At 39.2% G+C, this 21207-nt stretch overlaps 1 protein-coding gene across 5 annotated transcripts in view; it reads left to right on the top strand.

The window, feature by feature from the left end:
• The window catches only part of CBR4 (carbonyl reductase 4), a 107553-nt gene that overhangs the window by 19990 nt on the left and 66356 nt on the right, over positions 1 to 21207 (top strand). For 2 of the 5 annotated variants that reach the window (XM_033215650.1, XM_033215651.1), the window contains exons 5-6: positions 201 to 1182; positions 1496 to 3244. The exons of the other annotated variants lie outside the window; for them this stretch is intronic. In XM_033215650.1, coding sequence (XP_033071541.1) covers positions 201 to 379 — 179 coding nt within the window. In that variant the 3' untranslated portion in view covers positions 380 to 1182; positions 1496 to 3244. Of the gene's footprint in view, positions 1 to 200; positions 1183 to 1495; positions 3245 to 21207 lie in introns of those variants that run through there. 5 annotated transcript variants of the gene reach the window in all.

The following is a 21207-nucleotide window of genomic DNA, read 5'->3' as shown; positions in this document are numbered from 1 at the left end:
GTCCAGGCTATAGTGAGTCATCTTTGTACCACTGTGTTGTAGCCTGGGTGACAGAGCAAGACCTTGTCTCAAAAAAAAATTTTTTTTAAAAAAATAATTTCAAATTAAAATATTCAGAAACAAATTTATTATGTTTTTTTGAAATTCAGCAGATGTCTTAGTGTGTACCCTTTTCAACTAAACAAACATTTCTCTTTTAGGATTCGTACACACAGATATGACAAAAGACTTGAAAGAAGAACATTTAAAGAAAAAAATTCCTCTTGGAAGGTTTGGAGAAACTATTGAGGTGGCACATGCGGTTGTGTTTCTTTTAGAATCACCATATGTTACAGGACATGTTCTGGTAGTGGATGGGGGATTACAACTCATTTTGTAATTTATAGATTATTCAGTTATAGGGGTAGTTAGCATCAAGGGCACACTTTGGCTGCAGATTAGACAATTATACCTACATGGGTAACATTTGCTAATCAAATTTGCTGATGCTACAAATGTTAATTTCTGTCTTTATAAAAATATGTCTGAAAAGAACAATGTGTGACAATTTTTTTTTTTTTTGGTCTAAGTTACAGCAGTGTTATTTTGTTTAAAAAGCCTTCATGAGATACAATTCACATACCATATAAATCACACATTTAAAATATACAATTCATTGGTTTTACCATGTTTAAATATATGTGCAACCATCCCCCCAGACAAATTGTGTTTTCTAAAGGGTATGTATCACTTAACTTCGGTTACCTTATAGACTGTAGCAATCTTAGTGTATAGACATTTTGCAAGTCATGTAGACAAGTATTGATTTATATATTTTGCCTCAAAAGTGGAAAAATTATATTGTCTAATTATGATGAATTATTTTCTTGTATATTTTCTAAAAGTTAAGCTTATGGGCTATTGCCAAAATAAGAGTATTTAGAGGACACTGATTAGTTGTCAATACTTTAGCAAGCCCACTAACGATAAATATATTCCTTTTGCCTGTGCTTGGGTGATCAGTTTTTATACAAGTTGCAAAACATAGTGTTCATTAAAGACGTGAATTTAGAATTGATTTCTTTGAGTGGTATTTCTCTTGATTGAGCAACTGGACAAAATAATCTGCAAATTTAAATGTGGTGCATTGGACCCATTCTTGAGAAATTCTCATAAGTGATGAGGATTAGCCCTTGTCTTAAGGTTTTATTTTATTTTTTTTTTATTTTTATTTTTTTTTAGACGGAGTCTCGCTCTGCCGCCCAGGCTGGAGTACAGTGGCCGGATCTCAGCTCACTGCAAGCTCCGCCTCCTGGGTTCACGCCATTCTCCTGCCTCAGCCTCCTGAGTAGCTGGGACTATAGGCGCCCGCCACCGCGCCCTGCTAATTTTTTGTATTTTTAGTAGAGACGGGGTTTCACTGTGGTCTCGATCTCCTGACCCTGTGATCCGCCCGCCTCGGGCTCCCAAAGTGCTGGGATTACAGGCGTGAGCCACCGCGCCCGGCCGTCTTAAGGTTTTAATACCTGGTACAGTAGTGAGCTGCATAGATCTCATGAACTTGGGACGTGTTTTTTATTCATGAAGAACTTAGAATAGTGAACTATTAATATTTAAAAACAGAAATATAACATTTAAAAAATTAAGAGTATTTTGCATTAGTGATTATGATTCTTGTCCCAAAATTCTGGAAAGTAATAAATTCTGTATGAATAACCATAAGTAATAAATAAATTTGCAATAACAGTAAATTAAATGTCTTTACAAGAAGCAGTTAAAGCACTGGGTCCTAAGTGAGAATATTTGCCTGGGAGTAGAGATAAAGACACAAACTGAATGTAAAATACCAGGTAATGATTATTTTGCACTGAACTCTTTTATGGGGAATAGTATGATATTTTCAGTGTCACTCCATTCATGTTGATTTGGAGTTGACAATTATTTTGTGTAATTGTGTAAATATTTAATTTTATATTGAAAGTGCAAAATTATGAATGGGATATACTAATAAATGCAAAGTAATAACAAAAATCAAAGCAGTGTTCTAAATCAAGATTCTGGGTTCCTTAATTATTTTAATTATTTTAAATTTATCTTTGAAATAGTTTTCTAAGATTAATCTACTCAGGATATGAGAAAGTCAATTAAGTGTGAGTATCATTAAACAAATTGTCTATTAAATGCAAGATGTGGTAACATATAGAATTTATCGGGCATTACCAAGTCTGGGCACATATAGGAAATGCAGCACTCAGGATGGTTTCAAATGTAGTAGCTGATGCTTGTAAGGTAGGAGAGCTTATTCAGACATGGTAGATAGTTTCCCTAATGCTGTCTCACCTACTGGCCTTTGTCTACCTGTACTTCCCCATTATGGCAGTCCATTCAGTCTTGAGTTTTCTTCTCTGGACACCTTATGCTCTGAAATCACGAGCAAGGCTGATTCAACTGGTGATTTGGGTAGAAAGCAGTATCTTCTGCTGACATTAAGATGTAGATTATAGATAGGTTTAGCCTTTAAGTGTATGTTTTTATACTTTAAAATAAGAAATATAAACTTTTAAGCTATTCCACCTCCTCCCCCAGCCTATCTCCTACTGGTGGAATATATGGAGAGATCTTGAAAGAGGTGAAATAAACCTTCACTGCTCCACTCCAGGTGAATCCATCCACTCCCACTGACCTAGTAGAATTTGTAATTTAATACTTACATTCTATTTCTGAAATCAGTTGTGAACTGTTGCCTTGTTTTCAGAGGTTTGAGAAAACCTCAGTGAATTCGTTTTTTAAAATCTGCTATTCTGAGAAGCATTGAATGAATTCTTAAGAAGACTCATCTGTAGCTGTTTGCAGACTCTTATAAGCCCATAAGGGTTCTGTGCTTAGCATGAACAAAATAAGGTTTATAGGTAAAGCCAATGTATTACAAATTTTTTTTTTTGCATGGAGGGCTTTAAAATTTGTGCCCTTTTTCATATTTTATTCATATTCAATTTATGGTTTATAACTGCTTTTTAGGGAGATAATTATATGTTATAAATTAGTTTTTGGGGGAATAATTGTGCAAAGAGGAGAATTTAATTTACATACTTCTGTTATTCAAAATAAAGAGAGAAGACTATGCTGCATATTCAAGAGTTGTGCCTTACATTGGTGAAACATTTTTTCTAAGATTTTCAAAAGGAATGTATAAATTGAGAAATGATACCACTGTCCTAACTTGATAAACATACTGTTCTTAAATAAAGTATTTAATGATTTTAAACTTTCTAATGTTAATTTTATCTTTGTCTGCAACTATAAGAGTTTAAAAATTTGTCTTTCAATTACATTGTAAAACTTTTGACGGACGAGACCGTACTGTTTTCCTTCATTTAACTAATTAAGTAATTCAACAGATATTGAGTGCTTACTAAATATTTTGTATTTGTTTTGATACCCACACCTTGCCTACTTATCTCTGAATATGTTGGATATATGCAGTAAAATATTCATTAGTCGTTACATTGTGCCATGGTTGGGGAAATCATTGAGATAATTCTGTTCTGACTCTCAGTTCAATATCTTGGAATATTTCCTGGTCACATTCCTCTGGCTTTTTTTTTTTTTTTTTTTTTTGGAGGCAGAGTCTCGCTCTGTCGCAGGCTGGAGTGCAGTGGCCAGATCTCAGCTCACTGCAAGCTCCGCCTCCCGGGTTTACGCCATTCTCCTGCCTCAGCCTCCCGAGTAGCTGGGACTACAGGTGCCCGCCACCTCGCCCGGCTAGTTTTTGTATTTTTTTTAGTAGAGACGGGGTTTCACCGTGTTAGCCAGGATGGTCTCGATCTCCTGACCTCGTGATCCGCCCGTCTCGGCCTCCCAAAGTGCTGGGATTACAGGCTTGAGCCACCGCTCCCGGCCTCCTCTGGCTTTTTATGTGACTTTAATGCTTGCTTTCACTTTATAACTGAATTTGCAAAGTGAATCAACTATTTTCTCTTAGACAGTATGCTTTCAGTTTGAGTAATTGTTAATACCAGCAATTTAATTAGAAACCTTTGGCCTAATAATCCAAATGGAGATGGTATCAGTATTACCTGGAGAATATTTTTTAAAATAAATTTTAAACATACGTCAGAAGCCCCCTCCCTGGAAATTTTAATAAGTGATAGGGTGAGGGAAATGTAGAGATACATTTAAGATACTTTTTAATTTATTTAATTAAATTGATTTATTTTGAGATAGGGTTTTGCTGTGTTGCCCCAGCTGGAGTACAGTGGCATGATCACAGCTCACTGCCGTCTCCAGCTCCTGGGCTCCAATGATCTTCCTGCTTTCGCCTCCCAAGTAGCTGAGACAACAGGTATTGAGTGCTTACTAAATATTTTAGTAAGTGCTGGATTACAGGCATGAGCCACCATGGCCTGGCCAGGAAAATTTCTTAAGGATTCAGATCATTCATTCACAAAATATTTATTTATTCATACTACATATGTAACACTCCTTGTCATAGGAGGTTAGAATGGTGAGAAAAAAATATTTAGTAAAATATTTAGTAAGCCATGGATTTAGGAATCCATTTGGATTATTAGGCCAAAGGTTTCTAATTAAATTGCTAGTATTAACAGTTACTCAAACTGAAAGCATACTGCCTAAGAGAAAATAGTTGATTCACTTTGCAAATTCAGTTATAAAGCGAAAGCAAGCATTAAAGCATTTAGTAAACCATGCCTGGCTAATTTTTTAATTTTATTTTTGTAGAGACAAGGTCTCACTGTATTGCCTAGGCTGGTCTTGAACTCCTGGCCTCAAGTAGTCCTCCTGCCTTGGCCCCCGAAAGTGCTGGATTACAGGCATGAGCCACCATGGCCTGGCCAGGAAAAGTTCTTAAGGATTCAGATTGTTTATTCATTCACAAAATATTTATTCATTCATACTACATATGTAACACTCCTTGTCATAGGAGGTAAAATGGTGAGGAAAAAAAACAATAAAAAAATGAACTCTTAAGTTTCTGGAGCTCACAGAGTAATACAGTATGGTGGGGTCAAGCAGACTTAATCACATACATGTAAAATTGCAACCAAAATAGGCATTACAAAAATGAGAAGCTCTTGTTGCTGTTAAGTAATTAGGGGAATTTGACCTATTCTAAAAGGTCAGGAATGACTTCTCTGAGGCAAGGATTGTTGAACTAAAGTTAGACTACAGTTGGCGCTCAGTATGTTTGGGGATTGGTTCCAGGATCCTCTGAGGATACATAAAATGTAGTATTTGCATATAGCTTATGCACATCCTCCCGTATACTTTACATCATCTCTAGATTACTTACAATATCTAATGCAATGGAAATAGCTGTTATATTTTTTATTTGCATTATTTTTGTTTTTATTGTTTTTTCCCCCCAAAATATTGTTTTTGGATATTTTCGTTTTTTGCTTTCTAACTTTTATTTTAGATTTAAGGGGTACATGTGTAGGTTTGTTATATGGGTAAATTACATGTCACAGGGGTTTGGTGTACAGAGATAGTTTTGTCACCCAGGTCATCAGCATAATACCTGATAGGTAGTTTTTCAATCTTCTCCCTCCTCCCACCCTCCACTTTCAAGTAGGCCTCAGTGTGTATTGTTCCCTTTTTTGTGTCCATGTATACTCAGTGTTTAGCTCCGACTTATTCTAAATGAATTAATGCAGGAACAGAAAACCAAATGCCACGTTTTCATGTGTGGTATTAGGATACTTAGGATAATGGCCTCCAGCTCCATTCATGTTGCTGCAAACGTCATGATCTCATGGTCTAGTTTATTTTTTGTAGCTGTGTGGTATTCCATGGTGCATATGTACCACATTTTCTTTATCCAGTCCACTATTGATGGGGATCTAGGTTGGTTCCATGTCTTTGCTGTTGTGAACAGTGCTGCAATGAGGGCATGAGTCTTCATTTTTAGAATGATTTATATTCCTTTGGGGATATATGCAGTAATGGGATTGCTGAGTCAAATGGCAGTTCCATTTTAAGTTCTTTGAGAAATCTCAAGACTGTTTTCCACAGTGGCTGAACTAATTTATATTCCACCAGCAGTGTATAGATGTTCTCTTTTTTCCACAACCACCAGCATCTGTTGTTTTTTGGCTTTTTAAATAATAGCCAATCTGAGTGGTGCGAGATGGTATCTCATGGTGGTTTTGATTTGCATTTCCCTAATGTTTAGTGATGTTGAGCATTTTTTCATATGCTTATTGGCTGCACGTATGTCTTTTGAGAAATGTCTGTTCATGTCCTTGCCCATTTTTTAATGTTGTTGTTTTTTGCTTGTTGATTTGAGTTCCTGATAGATCCTGCTTGTTAGACCTTTGTTGGATGCATAGTTTGCAAATATATTCTCCCATTTTGTAGATTGTCTGTTTATTCTGTTGATAGTTTCTTTTGCTATGCAGAAACTCTTTAATTATGTTCCACTTGTCAGGTTTTGTTTTTATTGCATTTGCTTTTGGAATCTTCATCAAGTTTTCACCTGGGCCCATGTCCAGAATGGTATTTCTTAGGTTTTCTTCTAGGGTTTTTGTAGCTTTAAGTTTTACATTTAAGTCTTTAATGCATCCTGAGTTGATTTTTGTATATGGTGAAAGGCAGGGGTTCCGTTTCAATTTTCTGCATATGTCTAGCCAGTTATCCCAGCACCATTTATTGAATAGGAAGTCTTTTCCTCATTGCCTTTTTTTGTTGACTTTGTTGAAGATTTGATAGTTTTAAGTGTGCGGCTTTATTTTTGGGTTCTCTAACCTGTTCCATTGGTTTGTGTGTCTGTTTTTGTGCCAGTACAATGCTGTTTTAGTTACTGTAGCCTTTTAGTATATTTTGAAGTTGAGTGGTGTGATGCCTCTAGCTTTGTTCTTTTTTCTTAGGATTGCTGTTGCTATGACTCTTTGGGCTCTTTTTTGGTTCCAAATGAATTTTAGAATGATTTTTTGTAATTACGTTAAAAATGTCATCAGTAGTTTGATAGGAATAGCATTGAATCTGTAAATTGCTTTGGGCAGTATGGCCATTTTAACAATATTGATTTTTCCTACCCATGAGCATAGAGTTTTTTTTTTTTTTTTTCATTTGTTTGTGTTGCTTCTCATTTCTTTCAGCAGTGTGTTATAATTCTCATTGTAGAGTTGTTTTACCTCTCTGGTTAGTTGTTTTGCGAAGTATTTTATTTTTGTGGCTGTTGTGAATGGAATTGCATTCTTTATTTGACTTTCAGCTTGGATGTTATTTGTATAGAGAAATACTACTGACTTTTGTACATTGATTTTGTATGCTGAAACTTTCCAGAAGATGTTTATCAGACCTAGGAGCCTTTAGGCATAGACGGTAGGGTTTTCTAGTATAGCATTACATCATCTGTGAAGAGTGATCGTTTTACTTCCCCTCTTCCTATTTGAATGCACTTTCTTTCTTTCTCTTGCCTGATTGCTCTGGCTAGGACTTCTAATATTATGTTGAATAGGAGTGGTGAGAGTGGGCATCCTTGTCTTGTTGCAGTTCTCAAAGGGAATGCTTCCAGCTTTTGCCTGTTTAGTATGATATTGGTTATGGGTTTATTTAGATGGCTTATTATTTTGAGGTATGTACCTTCAATGCCTAGTTTGTTGAGGATTTTTAAGATGAAGAGATGTTAAATTGTACCTAAAGCCTTTTATCTGTCTCTTGTGAAGATTACGTGGTTTTTGTTTTTGTTCTGTTCATGTGATAATCACATTTATTGATTTGTGTATGTTGAATTAACCTTGCATCCCAGGAATAAAGCTTACTTGATCATGGTGGATTAGCTTTTTCATGTACTGCTGGATTTGGTTTGGCAGTATTTTGTTGAGGATTTTTGCATCTATGTTCATCAGAGACACTGGCCTAAAGTTTTCTTTTTTTCATTATGTCTCTGCCAGGTTTTGGTATCAGAAGGATGTTGGCCTCATAGAATGTGTAAGGAAGGAGTCCCTCCTTGACTTTTTGGCACAGTTTCAGTAGAATTGGTACCAGTTATTTTTATATCTGGTAGAATTCAGCTGTGAATCTTTCTTGTCGGGCTTTTTCTAGCTGGTAAGATTTTTATTACTGATTTACTCACTGTTTGTTATTTGTCTGTTCAGGGTGTCAGTTTCATCCTGGTTCAATCTTGGAAGATAGTATATTTAAGAATTTATCCATTTATTCTAGGTTTTCCAGTTTATGTGCATAGAGGTGTTTATAATAGTCTCTGAGGATTAAAAAAAATTTCTTTGGGGTTGGTGGTAATGTCCCATTTGTCATTTCTGATTGTGTTTCTTTGAATCTTTTCCCTTTTTAAAAAAATTAGTGTAGCTAGCAGTCTATCAATCTTATTTATTCTTTCAAAGAACCAATTTTTGGTTTTGTTAATCTCTTGAGTGGCTTTTCTCATCTATTTCATTCAGTTTAGCTCTGATTTTGGTTCTTTTCTTCTGCTAGCTTTGGAGTTGGTTTGTTCTTGTTTTTCAAGTTCCCTAGGTGTGATGTTAGGTTGTTAATTTGAGGTCTTTCTAACTTTTTGATGTGGGCATTTAGTACTGTAAACTTTGCTTTTGACATTGCTGTTGCATCTTTGTTTTAATTAGTTTCAAAGAATTTCTTGAATTCTGTCTTAATTTCATTGTTTACCCAAAAGTCATTCAGGAGTAGATTGTTTCATGTCCATTTAATTGTACGTTTTGAGAGATCTTGTTGGTATTGATTCCTGTTTTTACTGTGCTGTAGTATGAGAGTGTGGTTGGTATGACTTTGGTTTTTTGAATTTGTTGAGAATTGCTTTATGAATGAGTGTGTAGTCAGTTTTAGAGTATGTTCCTTGTGCAGATGAGAAGAATGTATATTCTGTTGTTTTTGAATGGAGTGTTCTGTAGATGTCTGTTAGGTTCATTTGGTCAAGTATCAAGTTTAGATCCTGAATATCTTTGTTAGTATTCTGCCTCAGAGATCTGTCTAGTACTTTCTGTGGGATGTTGAAGTCTCCTACTGTTAGTTTGTGGTTATCTACATCTCTTTGTAAGTCTCTATGAACTTGTTTTATGAATCTGGGTGCTCCAGTGTTGAGTGTGTGTATATATATATATTTAGGATAGTTAAGTCTTGTTGAATTGAAACTTTTTATCATTATGTGATGCCTTTCTTTGTTCTTTTTCATCATTGTTGGTTTAAAGTTGGTTTTATCTAAAATAAGAATAGCAACCCCTGCCCCTTTTTGTTTTCCATTTGCTTGATAGATCTTCTTCCATCCCTTAACTTTGAGCATGTGAGTGTCCTTCCATGTGAGATGGTCTCTTGAAGACAGCATACAGTCTTGGGTCTTGCTTCTTTATCCAGTTTGCCATGCTGTGCCTTTTAAGAGGGGCATTTAACCCGTTTACATTCAAGATTAATATTGATATGTGTGAGTTTTATCTTGTCATGTTTTTAGCTGATTGTTATGTAGACTTGATTTTATTAATATATTTGCTTTATAGTGTTAATAGTCTGTGTACTTGAGTGCATTTTGTGGTGGTCAGTAATGGTCTTTCATTTTCAAATTTAGTACTCTCTTATGGACTTCTTGTAAGGCAGACCTGGTGGTAACAAATGCCCTTAGCATTTGCTTGTCTGAAAAGGATTTTATTTTTCCTTCACTTATGAAGCTTAGTTTGGCTGTATATGAAATTCTTGGTTGGAATTTCTTTAAGGATGCTGAGTATAAGCCCCAAATCTCTTCCGGCTTGTAGTGTTTCTGCTGAAAGGTCTGTTGTTAGCCTGATGGAGTTTCCTTTGTGCGTGACCTGCCCCTCTCTTTCAGGGATGCTAATGAGTCATAGATTTGGCATCTTTACATAATTCCATATTTCTTGGAGGTTTTGTTCATTTTTAAAAATTCTTTTTATTATCTGACTGAGTTAATTTGAAAAACTGTTCTTTGAGATCTGAGATTCCTCAGCTTGATCTGTTCTGCTATTAATACTTCTGATTGTTATGAAATTCTTATAGGGAGGTTTTCAGCTCCATCAGCTCAGTTTGGTTCTTTTTTTTATTTTATTTTTTTGAGACTGAGTCTCATTCACTGTGTTGCCTAGGAGTGCAGTGGCGCAATCTCGGCTCACTGCTACCTCTGCCTTTTGGGTTTGAGCAATTCTCCTGCCTCAGCCTCCCAAGTAGCTGGGATTATAGGCATGCACCACCAAGCCTGGCTAATTTTTGTATTTTTAGTACAGACTGGGTTTTACCATGTTGGCCAGGCTGGTCTTGAACTCCTGACCTCAAGCAGTCCACCCACCTCGGCCTCCCAAAGTGCTGGGATTACAGGTGTGAGCCACCACAACTGGCCTAGTTCTTTCTTAAAAGAGCTATTTTCATATTTTTATCTTTAGAATTGTTCTACTGGATTCCTTAGATTCGTTGGAATGGGTTTCAGTTGTCTCCTAAATCTTGATAATCTGAATTGCCATCTAGATTCCGAATTATGTATCTGTCATTTCAGCCGTTGCCTTCTGATTAAGAATCAATGCTGGGGAGCTAGTGTGGTCATTTGTAAATAAGGAGACTCTCTGGCTTTTAGAGTTGCCAGAGTTATTGCACTGGCTCTTTCTCTTCTGTGTGGGTGCTAATGTTCCTTTAACTGTGGTGTAACTTGACTATAGTCAGTTGCCTTCATTTCTGGATGTTTTCAGAGGGCCAGGTCTGTGCAGGGTCTTTATTTGTGGTTGAATTCTTTTTTCTTTTTCTCTTCCTTTTTTTTTTTTCAGACAGAGTCTTGCTCTGTTGCTTAGGCTGGAGTGTGGTGGCATGATCTCAGCTCACCACAACCTCTGCCTCTCAAGTTCAAGTGATTCTTCTACCTCAGCCTCCTGAATAGCTGGGATTACAGACATGTGCCACCACACCTGGGTAGTTTTTGCATTTTTGGTAGAGACAGGGTTTCACCATGGTGGCCAGGCTGGTCTTGAACTCCTGACCTCGAGTGATCTGCCCACCTCTGTCTCCCAAAGTGCTGGGATTACAGGCATGAGCCACCATACCTGACCTATTTGTGGCTGAAATCTTGTCTGTGTTTTCATAGGCGGGTAGATTAGCAAAGTATTTTTGGTGTTGAAGTTAGGGCTGTGATGTGTTTAAGCATACTGGCCAGTAGGTAGGTTCTTGCTCAGCCCTGCGTCTCCTTTTTTTGCGTCTCCTTCCATTTGTAGTCATGTGCTTCTCAGCGCTCCAAGTGAACCCCTTCTCAAGTGGGAGAGGAGGGTGTGGGCTCCTCTCCCACTTGGGTGCTGCAGACCTCAGCTTGTCATTCCCAGGCTTGGCACTGCAGCCCTGGGGCAAGCCAGACTTTTTGTTCTCTCTCCGTCTTGAGGGCAGCAGAGAGGGGGGCCTTGGCAGTGTCAGTGGTAGAGGGCTTTTCATTTGTCTCTTTCGGTTGCACCACAGGGATTTACATAGCCGTTGTCAATCAGAATAATCATCCCAGTGTGTTGCGGGCCCAAGCTAGGGAGGCCCTGCCTGATGATGAGCAGGGGAATTGGGGGCTCACAGGGAAGACAGACTGGCCTCTTCATAGGGCGGCTGCTGCATGCTGGAGGTGAGAGTAAGGCACTCAGGATCTTTGTTTCTTCCCCAGTCTGAGGGTAAGTGGCAAGGGCAGTACCACTGCAGTGGCAGTGGCAGAGGGGCTGTCAGTTGCCTGTGGGAGCTCCGTCCCTGGGAAATGCAGAGCCACTGCGAATGGGAATATTCAGCTGGGGGTGGGGCAACTGCTCTGGGGGCCAAAGCCAGAGGCCCTACCAGGTGAAGAGTAGGTGGCGGGGACTCACAGGGAAGAGAAACTGGTTTCTCTCCCTGTGGTGGCTGTGATGTGCTAGAGGTACCAGTGAAGCAACCAGGCTCTTTCTTCCTTCTTCAGTCCAAGGGCAGCTAGGGCAGTACCGCTGAAGCTGCAATGGCAGAGGAGTGTCTCTGGTATTTCCTCACCAGGCAAACACAGAGCTGCCACTGACTGATCAGTCAGGGGCTGGGTGGCTGTGCTGGGGGCCCAGTCCAGGAGGCCGTGTGTAATGAGGAGTAACATGGACAGAGACCTGTGTGGAAAACAGTCTGGTTGCTTTTCTGTAAGGGAGCTGTGCTGTGCTGGGGGCCTGTGATAGTCCTGAAGCTCTTCCTTCCATTCCGAGCCAGAGGGCAGTAGGGGCAGGGGCTGCAGTAGTAGCAAAAAATGGTAGACCTGCCTCCTACCACTGGGAGTTCCATCCTAGGGAAGTGCAGAGCTGCTACCAGCTGAGAGCTCAGTGGGTATGGGGTGGCTGTGCTTGGTGTGTGTGGGGCAGGGAGAGGGGCTTGTTGGGGACAAGTCGGAAGGCCCTGCCCAAGGAGGAGTAACAGGAGGAGGAACCTGAGTGGAAAATAGTCTGGCCAATTTTTCCGTAAGGCAACTATGGTGTGCTGGAGGCTCAAGATAGTCCTTAACCTCTTTGCTCCCTTCTGATTCTGATAGCAGTTGGGGTGGGGGCTGTGCAGCAGCAAAAGTGGCAGGCTGTCTTTTACTTCTGGGAGCTCTGTTTCAGGGAATTGCAGAGCTGCTACCAGCTTGAGAGCTCAGGCAGGGGTCGGGATCCCAGGCCAGTGGGCTTTGCCTAGGGTGGTGTAGTTGGGGCAAGGCTTGCAGTTTGTCTCCTTCTCAGTACTGTGGATGCAGCCTCTCTCCTGGGGATATGTGTGAGAACCTGGCCTTCTTTGTTGGCAGAGCTACAGCTGCTGGTACAGGAGTGCTCAGGGTTCCAAGACCCTTGGCACTCCATTTGTGCCTAAGTGGCACACTCCACACGCTTTCTGTGTCAGCCTGGAGGCCGCAGGGGAAGGGAGTCAGGGGAGGTCTCCAGAGCCTGAAATTGCAAAGGTTTGTGGCAGAAACATGGATTCCTGGGGCTCTTATTCATCATTTTCCTGCAGTGGGGAGCCTCCCTTGGCACCGTACCAATCCCAGGTGGGCTGCTGTCCTGTCTTGCTTTTTTCTGTTCTATGTGGGTTGCATTGCTTCCTCGATGAATCCCAACATGTCCTCTTGGACTGTTTAGTTAAAGAGCTAGCGTTTACTGGCCACTCTGTCTTCTTTCTGTGAGAGCAGCACACACCAGCTGCTTCTAGTCAGCCATCTTGCCACTCCCCTCCCCCTAAAATTTTTGATCTGTAGTTAGTTGACTCCAAGGAAGTGATCACACAGACACGGAGGGCTGACTGTAAAGCCTTTCATTCAGAAGGAACAGCATGGGTAAAGATCTTTTGGTGACAAGAAACATTGTGAGTCAGGAATTGAATTGCCATGATACCTGGCATGCAGAGGAGGAGAGCATGGTATGAGATGAGGCTGTAGGTCTAGACGATGCAGATCTTTGGAGGTCATGTTAAGGGTTTTGAACTTTATCCTAAGAAGTCTTGAAAGATTTCAAGTAGGAGGATACATGATGTATTTGGAAAGATGATTCTGGCTATAGTGTGGAGAAGAGGTTGAAAGGGGCTTAACTAGTGCAGGAAGACCCATGTGTGTAGTAGTTCAGGTGAGAGGTAATGGAAAATTGAGTCTAGGATAATGAGAATAGAAATGGAGACAAGCAGTCAAACGAGATTTAGGAAATCAACAATACTTCGTGATGAATTGAATCGAGGAAATGTGTTTCTGATGTATAAATCTGGATGAGTGGTGGTGCCATTCACGAAAAACACTGCGTAAGAGCAGGTTTGTTGATACTTGGCAGGGAGATCATGAGTTCAATTTAAAATATGCTGATTTTAGGGGCTTTGGAGATAGAAGAGAGACATCAAATATGTATGGGTCAGGAACTCAGAGGGGAAATCTGGGCAAGAAATATATCATCTGTGTAGAAACAGTTATTAAAGTTTTGAGCATTAAGGAATGGAAGAGATGGCTTAGGTAGAGAGTTTAGAGTGAGAGTTTAGATGATGATAATCGCAAATACTCAGTATTTACTATGCATCAGGCACTGTTCTATGTGTGAGCATAGGATGGAACCTCGAGGAACACCAGCAGCATTTACTGACAAGTTAGAGATAGATGAGCCTGCAAAGGAGTCTAAGAAGGACTAGTTGGAGCAGTAAGTAGAAAATCAGGAGAAAGCTGAGTGCTAGAAGCTGATGAAAGAAACTTTTCTTGAAGGAAGGAGTTCTTGATATCAATACTGCTAGGCATATAAGATGGATTGCTAACATGAAAATCATTGGTAACTTCAATAGTAATTGTTTTTGTGGGGGAGATGCTGGAAAAGTTGGCCAATAAGAGACAGGACTAATGTGCAGCTCCTGCTTAGATGGACAGAACAGGGTCTGGAGACTCACACTGTGAACCTTTACTCCAAGAACCACCACAGGAACATATCAGGAAAACTGCAAGAATTCACAGATCCTTTATAAGAAGTGACTTGTCACTGCAAATGCTGTGAGACAGCAAAAAACTTTGAGTTCCCGAAGTGTGAGGGGGGAAAAGTTGGCCTCCAGACACACATACCCAATGGGAAAATGTGTCAGGCCCCTAGTGCAGTTAGGGAGGCATGGCAGGAGTGAGACTGGTCTTGCTGACTGTGGGGGAGTTGGGTGAGGCCTGTCACTGTCAGCTTTACCCCAGTTCCCTGGCAACCTATATGATGCAGCAGAGGCAGCCATAATTCCCTTGGGAACATAACAAGCCCTGCCCAAGGAGAGTCTGAGCTCAGACCCACCTAACCCTGCCCCGACCTGATGGTTTTTCTCTCCCCACCGTGATAGCCAAAATCAAAAGATGTAATCTCTAGGGAGCTCTGTGGCCCTGCCCAGTACCCAAGAAACCTGAGTACTCATCCTGGCCAAAGTAGGGCAAGATTATATCTCCCTTCTACTACTGCAGCTGGCACGGTCTTGAAAGCATCACCTCTTGGCTAGAGGCCAATGAACTCAAGCCACTACAGCAACTCAGAACAACTCTGCTCCAGAGAAGGAGAAAACAGCAGGTAATTCTACCACCTGCCACACCCTAGCTAACTAGAGGTCCTGAGTCTATCCATGTGACAACTTCACTGCTAACATAACCAGCATTCAAGAAAACCAGTGCACTAAATTACAACCAAGGACTCCCACAGAGTCCACTTCACTCCCCTGTCACCTCCAATGGAGCAGGTGCTGGTATCCATGGCTGGGAGACCTAAAGATGGATCACATCACAGTATTCTTTGTAGACATTCCCCAGTACCAGCCTGGAGTCTGGTAGCTCTGAAGGGTGGCTAGATCCAGAAGGGCAGTAACAATCACTGCAGTCTGGCTCTAAGGTAAGCCCCATTCCTAGAGGAAGGGGGAGAGAACCACATCAAGGGATCACCCATGGAACAGAACCTGAACAGCAGCTGTTGAGTTCCAGATCTTTCCACTGAAACAATCTACGCAAATGAGAAGGGACCATAACTCTGGTAATATGATAAAACAAGATTCTGTAATAACATCTCCAGGAGATCACATTAGCTCTCCAGTAATGGATGCAAACCAAAAATAAGTCTCTGAATTGCCAGAAAAAGAATTCAAAAGGTTGATGATTTAAGCTACTCGAGGAGACACCAGAGAAAGGTGAAAACCAACTTAAAGAAAAAAAAAAAAATACAGGATATGGATGAAACAGTCTCCAGAGAAATAGATATCATAAAGAAAAGACAATCATAATCCAGAAATGAAACAGACACTTAGCAAAATGCAAAATACACTGGAAAGTTTCGGCAATAGAATTGCACAAGTGGAAGAAAACATAAGAGCTCAAAGACAAGGCTTTTGAATTAACCCAATCCAACAGACAAAAGAGAATAAGAAAATGAACAAAGCCTCCAAAAATTTGGGAGTTATTTAAACGACCAAATCTAAGAATAGTTGGTGTTCTGAGGAAGAAGAGAAATCTAAAACTTTGGAAAACTTATTTGAGGGAACAATCAAGGAAAACTTCCCTGGTCTTGCCAGAGATCTAGACATCTAAATACAAGAAGCTCAAAGAACACCTGGGAAATTCATCGCAAAAAGGTCATCACCTAGGCACATGGTCATCAGGTTATTGAAAGTCAAGATGAAGGAAAGAATCTTAAGAGCTGTGAAGCAAAAGCATCAGGTAATCTATAAAGGAAAACCTATCAGATTTCCAGCAGTTTTCTCAGCAGAAACCCTGCAAGCGAGAAGCAACTGGGGTCCTATCTTTAGCCTCCTTAAACAAAACAGTTATCAGCCAAGAATTTTGTATCTAGTGAAACTAAGTTTCATAAATGAAGGAGAGATAAAGTCTTTTTCAGACAAAGAAATGCTGAGAGAATTCGACACTACCAAGCTAGCATTACAAGGAGTCCTAAATCTTGAAACAAAATCTTGAAATACACAGAAATAGAACCTCCTTAAAGCATAAGTCTCACAGGATTTATAAAACAATAACACAATGAAAAAAACCCCAAGGTATTCAGGCAGCAACTAGCATGATGAATAGAATAGTACCTTACATCTCATTACTAACGTTGACTATAAATGGTGTAACAATAACACAATGAAAAAAACCCCAAGGTATTCAGGCAGCAACTAGCATGACGAATAGAATAGTACCTCACATCTCATTACTAACGTTGACTATAAATGGTGTAAATGGTCCACTTAAAAGATACGGAATAATCAGAATGGATAAAGATGATTCAAGACTACTATGAATACCTTTATGGGCACAGACTAGAAAACCTAGAGGAGATGGACACATTCCTGGAAATATACAACCCTCCTAGATTTAACCAGGAAGAAATAGACATTCTGAACAGACCAATAACAAGTAGTGAGATTAAAAGAGTAATTAAAAAATTGCCAACAATGAAAGGCTAGGATCACATGGATTCAGAACTGAATTTGGTCAGACATTCAAAGAAGAATTGGGGCTGGGTGTGGTGGCTCACGCCTGTAATCCCAGCACTTTGGGAGGCCAAGACAGATGGACCACCTGAGGTCAGGAGTTTGAGACCAACCTGGCCAACATGGTGAAACCCCATCTCTACTAAACATACAAAAATTAGCTGGGTGTGGTGGCAGGTGCCTGTAATCCCAGCTACTCGGGAGGCTGAGGCAGGAGAATTGCTTGAATCCAGGGGGTGGAGGTTGCAATGAGCTAAGTTCACACCATTGCTTTCCATCCTGGGCTACAAGAGCGAAACTCTATCTCAAAAAAAAAAAAAAAAGAAAAAGAAAAAAAGAATAAAGAAACAAAACGAAAAGAAAAGAATTGGTACCAATCCTGCTGAAACTATTCCAAAAGATAAAGAGAGAATCCTCCCTAAATCATTTTATGAAGCCAGTACTATCCTTATACTAGAACCAGGAAGGAACATAACAACAACAACAAACTACATACCAATATCCCCAATGAACATAGATGCAAAACTCCACAACAAAATACTAGCTAACTGAATTCAACAACATATTAAAGATAATGAACCATGATCAAGTATATTTCATGATGGGGATGCAGTGTTGGTTTAACATACACAAGTCAATAGATGAAATACACCACATACACAGAAGTAAAAACAAAAATAATGATTATCCCAATGGTTGCAGAACAAGCATTTGACAGAATCCAACAGCTTTTTGTGAGTAAAACCCTCAGCAAAATCAGTAAAGAAGGAACATAGCTTAAGGTAATAAAAGCCATCTATGACAAACCCACAGCCAACATTATACTGAACGGGGAAACGTTTAAAGTATTTCCTCTAAGAACTGGAACAAGACAAGGATGCCCACTTTGACTACTTCTATTCAACACTACTAGAAGTCCTAGCCAGAGCAATCAGACAAGAGAAAGAAATGGCATTCAAATTGGTAAAGAGGAAGTCAAACTGTCACTGTTTGCTGATGATATGATCGTATACCTAGAAAACCCTAAAGACTCATTCAGAAAGCTTCTAGATCTGATAATGAACTCAGTAAAGTTTCAGGATACAAAATCAGTGTATACAAATAAATATCACTGCTATACACCAACAGCGATCAAGCTGAGAATCAAATTAAGAACTCAACCCCTTTTACAACAGCTGCAAAGAAAATAAAATATTTAGGAATATACCTAACCAAGGAGGTAAAAGATCTCTACAAGGAAAACTACAAAACACTGCTGAAAGAAATCACAGATGACACAAACGAATGGAAACATATCCCATACTCATGGCTGAGTAGAATCAATATTGTGAAAATGACCATGCTGCCAAAAGCAATCTATAAGTTCAGTGCAATTCCCACCATAATGTCATCACCATTCTTCACAGAACAAGAAAAAACAATCGTAAAATTCATGTGGAACCGAAAAAGAGCCTGCATAGTCAAAACAAGATTAAGCAAAAAGAACAAATCTGAAGGCATCACATTACCCGACTTCAAACTATACTACAGGCTATACTTACCAAAATAGCATGGTACTGGTATAAATATAGGCAGGTAGACCAATGGAACAGAACAGAGAACCCGGAAATAAAGCCAGATACTTATCGCCAACTGATCTTTGACAAAGCAAATGAAACCATAAAGTCGGGGAAAGCACACCCTATTCAACAAATAGTGCTGAGATAATTGGCAAGCCACATGTGGAAGAATGAAACTGGGTTCTCATCTCTCACCTTATACAAAAATGAATTCAAGATGAATCAAAGACTTAAATCTAAGACCCGAAACCATAAAATTTCTAGAAGATAACATCAGAAAAACTCATGTAGACCTTGGCCTAAAGACTTCATGACCAAGAACCGAAAAGCAAATGCAACAAAAACAAAGATAAATAGATGGGACTTCATTAAACTAAAAAGCTTCTGCACAGCAAAAGAAATAATCAGCATCATAAACAACTCATAAAGTGGGAGAAAATATTCAGAAACTATTCATCTGACAAAGGACTAATATTTAGAATCTACAAAGAACTCAAATCAGCAAGAAGAAACAAATAATGCTATCATAAAGTGGGCTGAGGACATGAGTAGACAATTCTCACAAGAAGATATACAAATGGGCCAGGTGCAGTGGCCTGTGCCTCTAATCTCAGCACTTAGGGAGGCCAAGGCAGGTGGATTTTTTGAGGTCAGGAGTTCAAGACCAGCCTGGCCAACATGGTGAAACCACATCTCTACTAAAAATACAAAAAAAAAAAAAAAAAAAAAAATTACTGCGTGTGGTGGTGTGTGCCTGTAATCCCAGCTACTCAGGAGGCTGAGGTGGGAGGATTGCTTGAACCCAGGAGGCAGAGGTTGCAGTGAGCCAAGATTGTACCACTGCACTCCAGCCTGGGTGACAGAGTGAGACCCTGTCTCAAGAAAGATAAAAAATAAAAAGGATATACAAATGGCCAACAAACATATGAAAAAATGCTCAACATCACTAATCAGGGAAATGTAAATCAAAACCACAATGTGATACCACCATATTCCTACAAGAATGGCCATAATTAAAAAATAAAAAATAATAGATGTTGGTGTAGACACAGTAAAAAGGAAAAGTTTTACCCTTGTGGGAATGTAAACTAGTACAACCACTATGGAAAACAGTATGGAGGTTCTTTAAAGAACTAAAAGTAGAACTACCATTTGATCCAGCAGTCCCACTACTGAGTATCTATGCAGAGGAAAAGAAGTCATTATATGAAAGAGACACATGCACATGCATGTTTATAGCAGCACAATTCATAATTGCAAAAATATGGAACCAACCTAAATGCCCATCAACCAATGAGTAGAGAAAGAAAATGTTATACATATATATATATGGAATATGGAATATGGAATACTATATATATATATATATATGGAATTCCATTTATATATACATAAATGGAATACTACTCAGCCATATAAAGGAATGAAATAACAGCATTCACAGCAACCTGGATAAAGTTGGAGACAGTTATTCTAAGTGAAGTAACTCAGGAATGGAAAACTGAACATCGTATGTTCTCACTTATGAGTGGGGGCTAAGCTGTGAGGATGCAAAGGCATTAAGAATGACATAATAGACTCTGGGGACTTGCAGGGAAGAGTGGGAGGGGGATGAGGGACAAAAGACTACACATTGGGTGCAGTGTACACTGTTCAGGTGATGGGTACATCAAAATCTCAAATCACACCTAAAGAACTTATCCATGTAACCAGATAACACCTGTTCCTTAAAAACTTGAAATAATAATTTGAAAAAAAAAGTAGCCTACTCAAAAAAGTTTTCTTTTGTGAATTGATGAGGACATAAAGCACAAATCAAGTAGGGAAAAAATTGAAATTGGTTCTTCACATGATACACAAAGATAAATTCCAGATGAAAAAAAGAACTTAAATATCAAAATAAGATGTTTAGTAGAACATATGGAAGTGAATATTTTTCTGATTCTGGGGTGTGGCAGGAGTTCTTAAACATAAAAAAGAAAAGTTTGGTCAAATTGACTATATTAAAATTAAGTCCTATTTATCAAAAAAATCCCTTAAAGATGGCGAAGACCGATTACAAACAGATAAATGAGTTATGCAATATAGATAACTAACAGTATCAAGAATATATAATGCACAATAAATCATTAAGAATAACCTGATAGGAAAATGGGCAAAAGATAAAAAACAGGCATTTCACAGAAGAGGAAACACATAGCCAACATATGTTGAACCTGTGTTCACACTAGAGATATGCAAATCAAGACCACGTGAGATTTCAGTTGACATTTGAGTGACAAAAATTAATAAGTCTGATAAAATCAATTGATATAGGGCAGGGCTTCTCTAGCTTCAGCAGGAATTATCTATGGATCTTTTTTTAAAGGCATCATTTGATTTAGAGGATTTGGAGCGGGGCCTGAGATGCTGTATTTCTAACAGATTTCCAAGTAATGCTGATTCCACTGGTCTGTGGACTGCAATTTCAGTTGCAAAGTTGGAGAGTATGTAGATCAGCAGGATCTCTTAAATATGACAGGTCCATTTTTGTTGTTGTTGCTGTCAACTGGCGGCCAGTCTTTGCTTCTTGAGGCTGCCTGCATTCCTTCTCAAGTTTCCATGGGCAACATGGAGGCTCAGCAGTGGCAGGTTGAGTCCCACTCATGCTTTGAATCTGTCAAACTCCCTCCTTCTGCTGCTGTTTTCTGATTCCAACTAGAAAAAATTTCTTTGCTTTTAAGGGTTCATGTGATTATATTGGGTCTAGTCAGATTATCCAGGATAATCT

This window comes from Trachypithecus francoisi, unplaced genomic scaffold (genome assembly GCF_009764315.1).
Source record: "Trachypithecus francoisi isolate TF-2019V2 unplaced genomic scaffold, Tfra_2.0 Lachesis_group1, whole genome shotgun sequence".
In the NCBI taxonomy this organism is placed as follows: domain Eukaryota; kingdom Metazoa; phylum Chordata; class Mammalia; order Primates; family Cercopithecidae; genus Trachypithecus; species Trachypithecus francoisi.
Note: the sequence above shows the minus strand (reverse complement) of the source record. Positions and strands in the feature narration are given on the sequence as shown.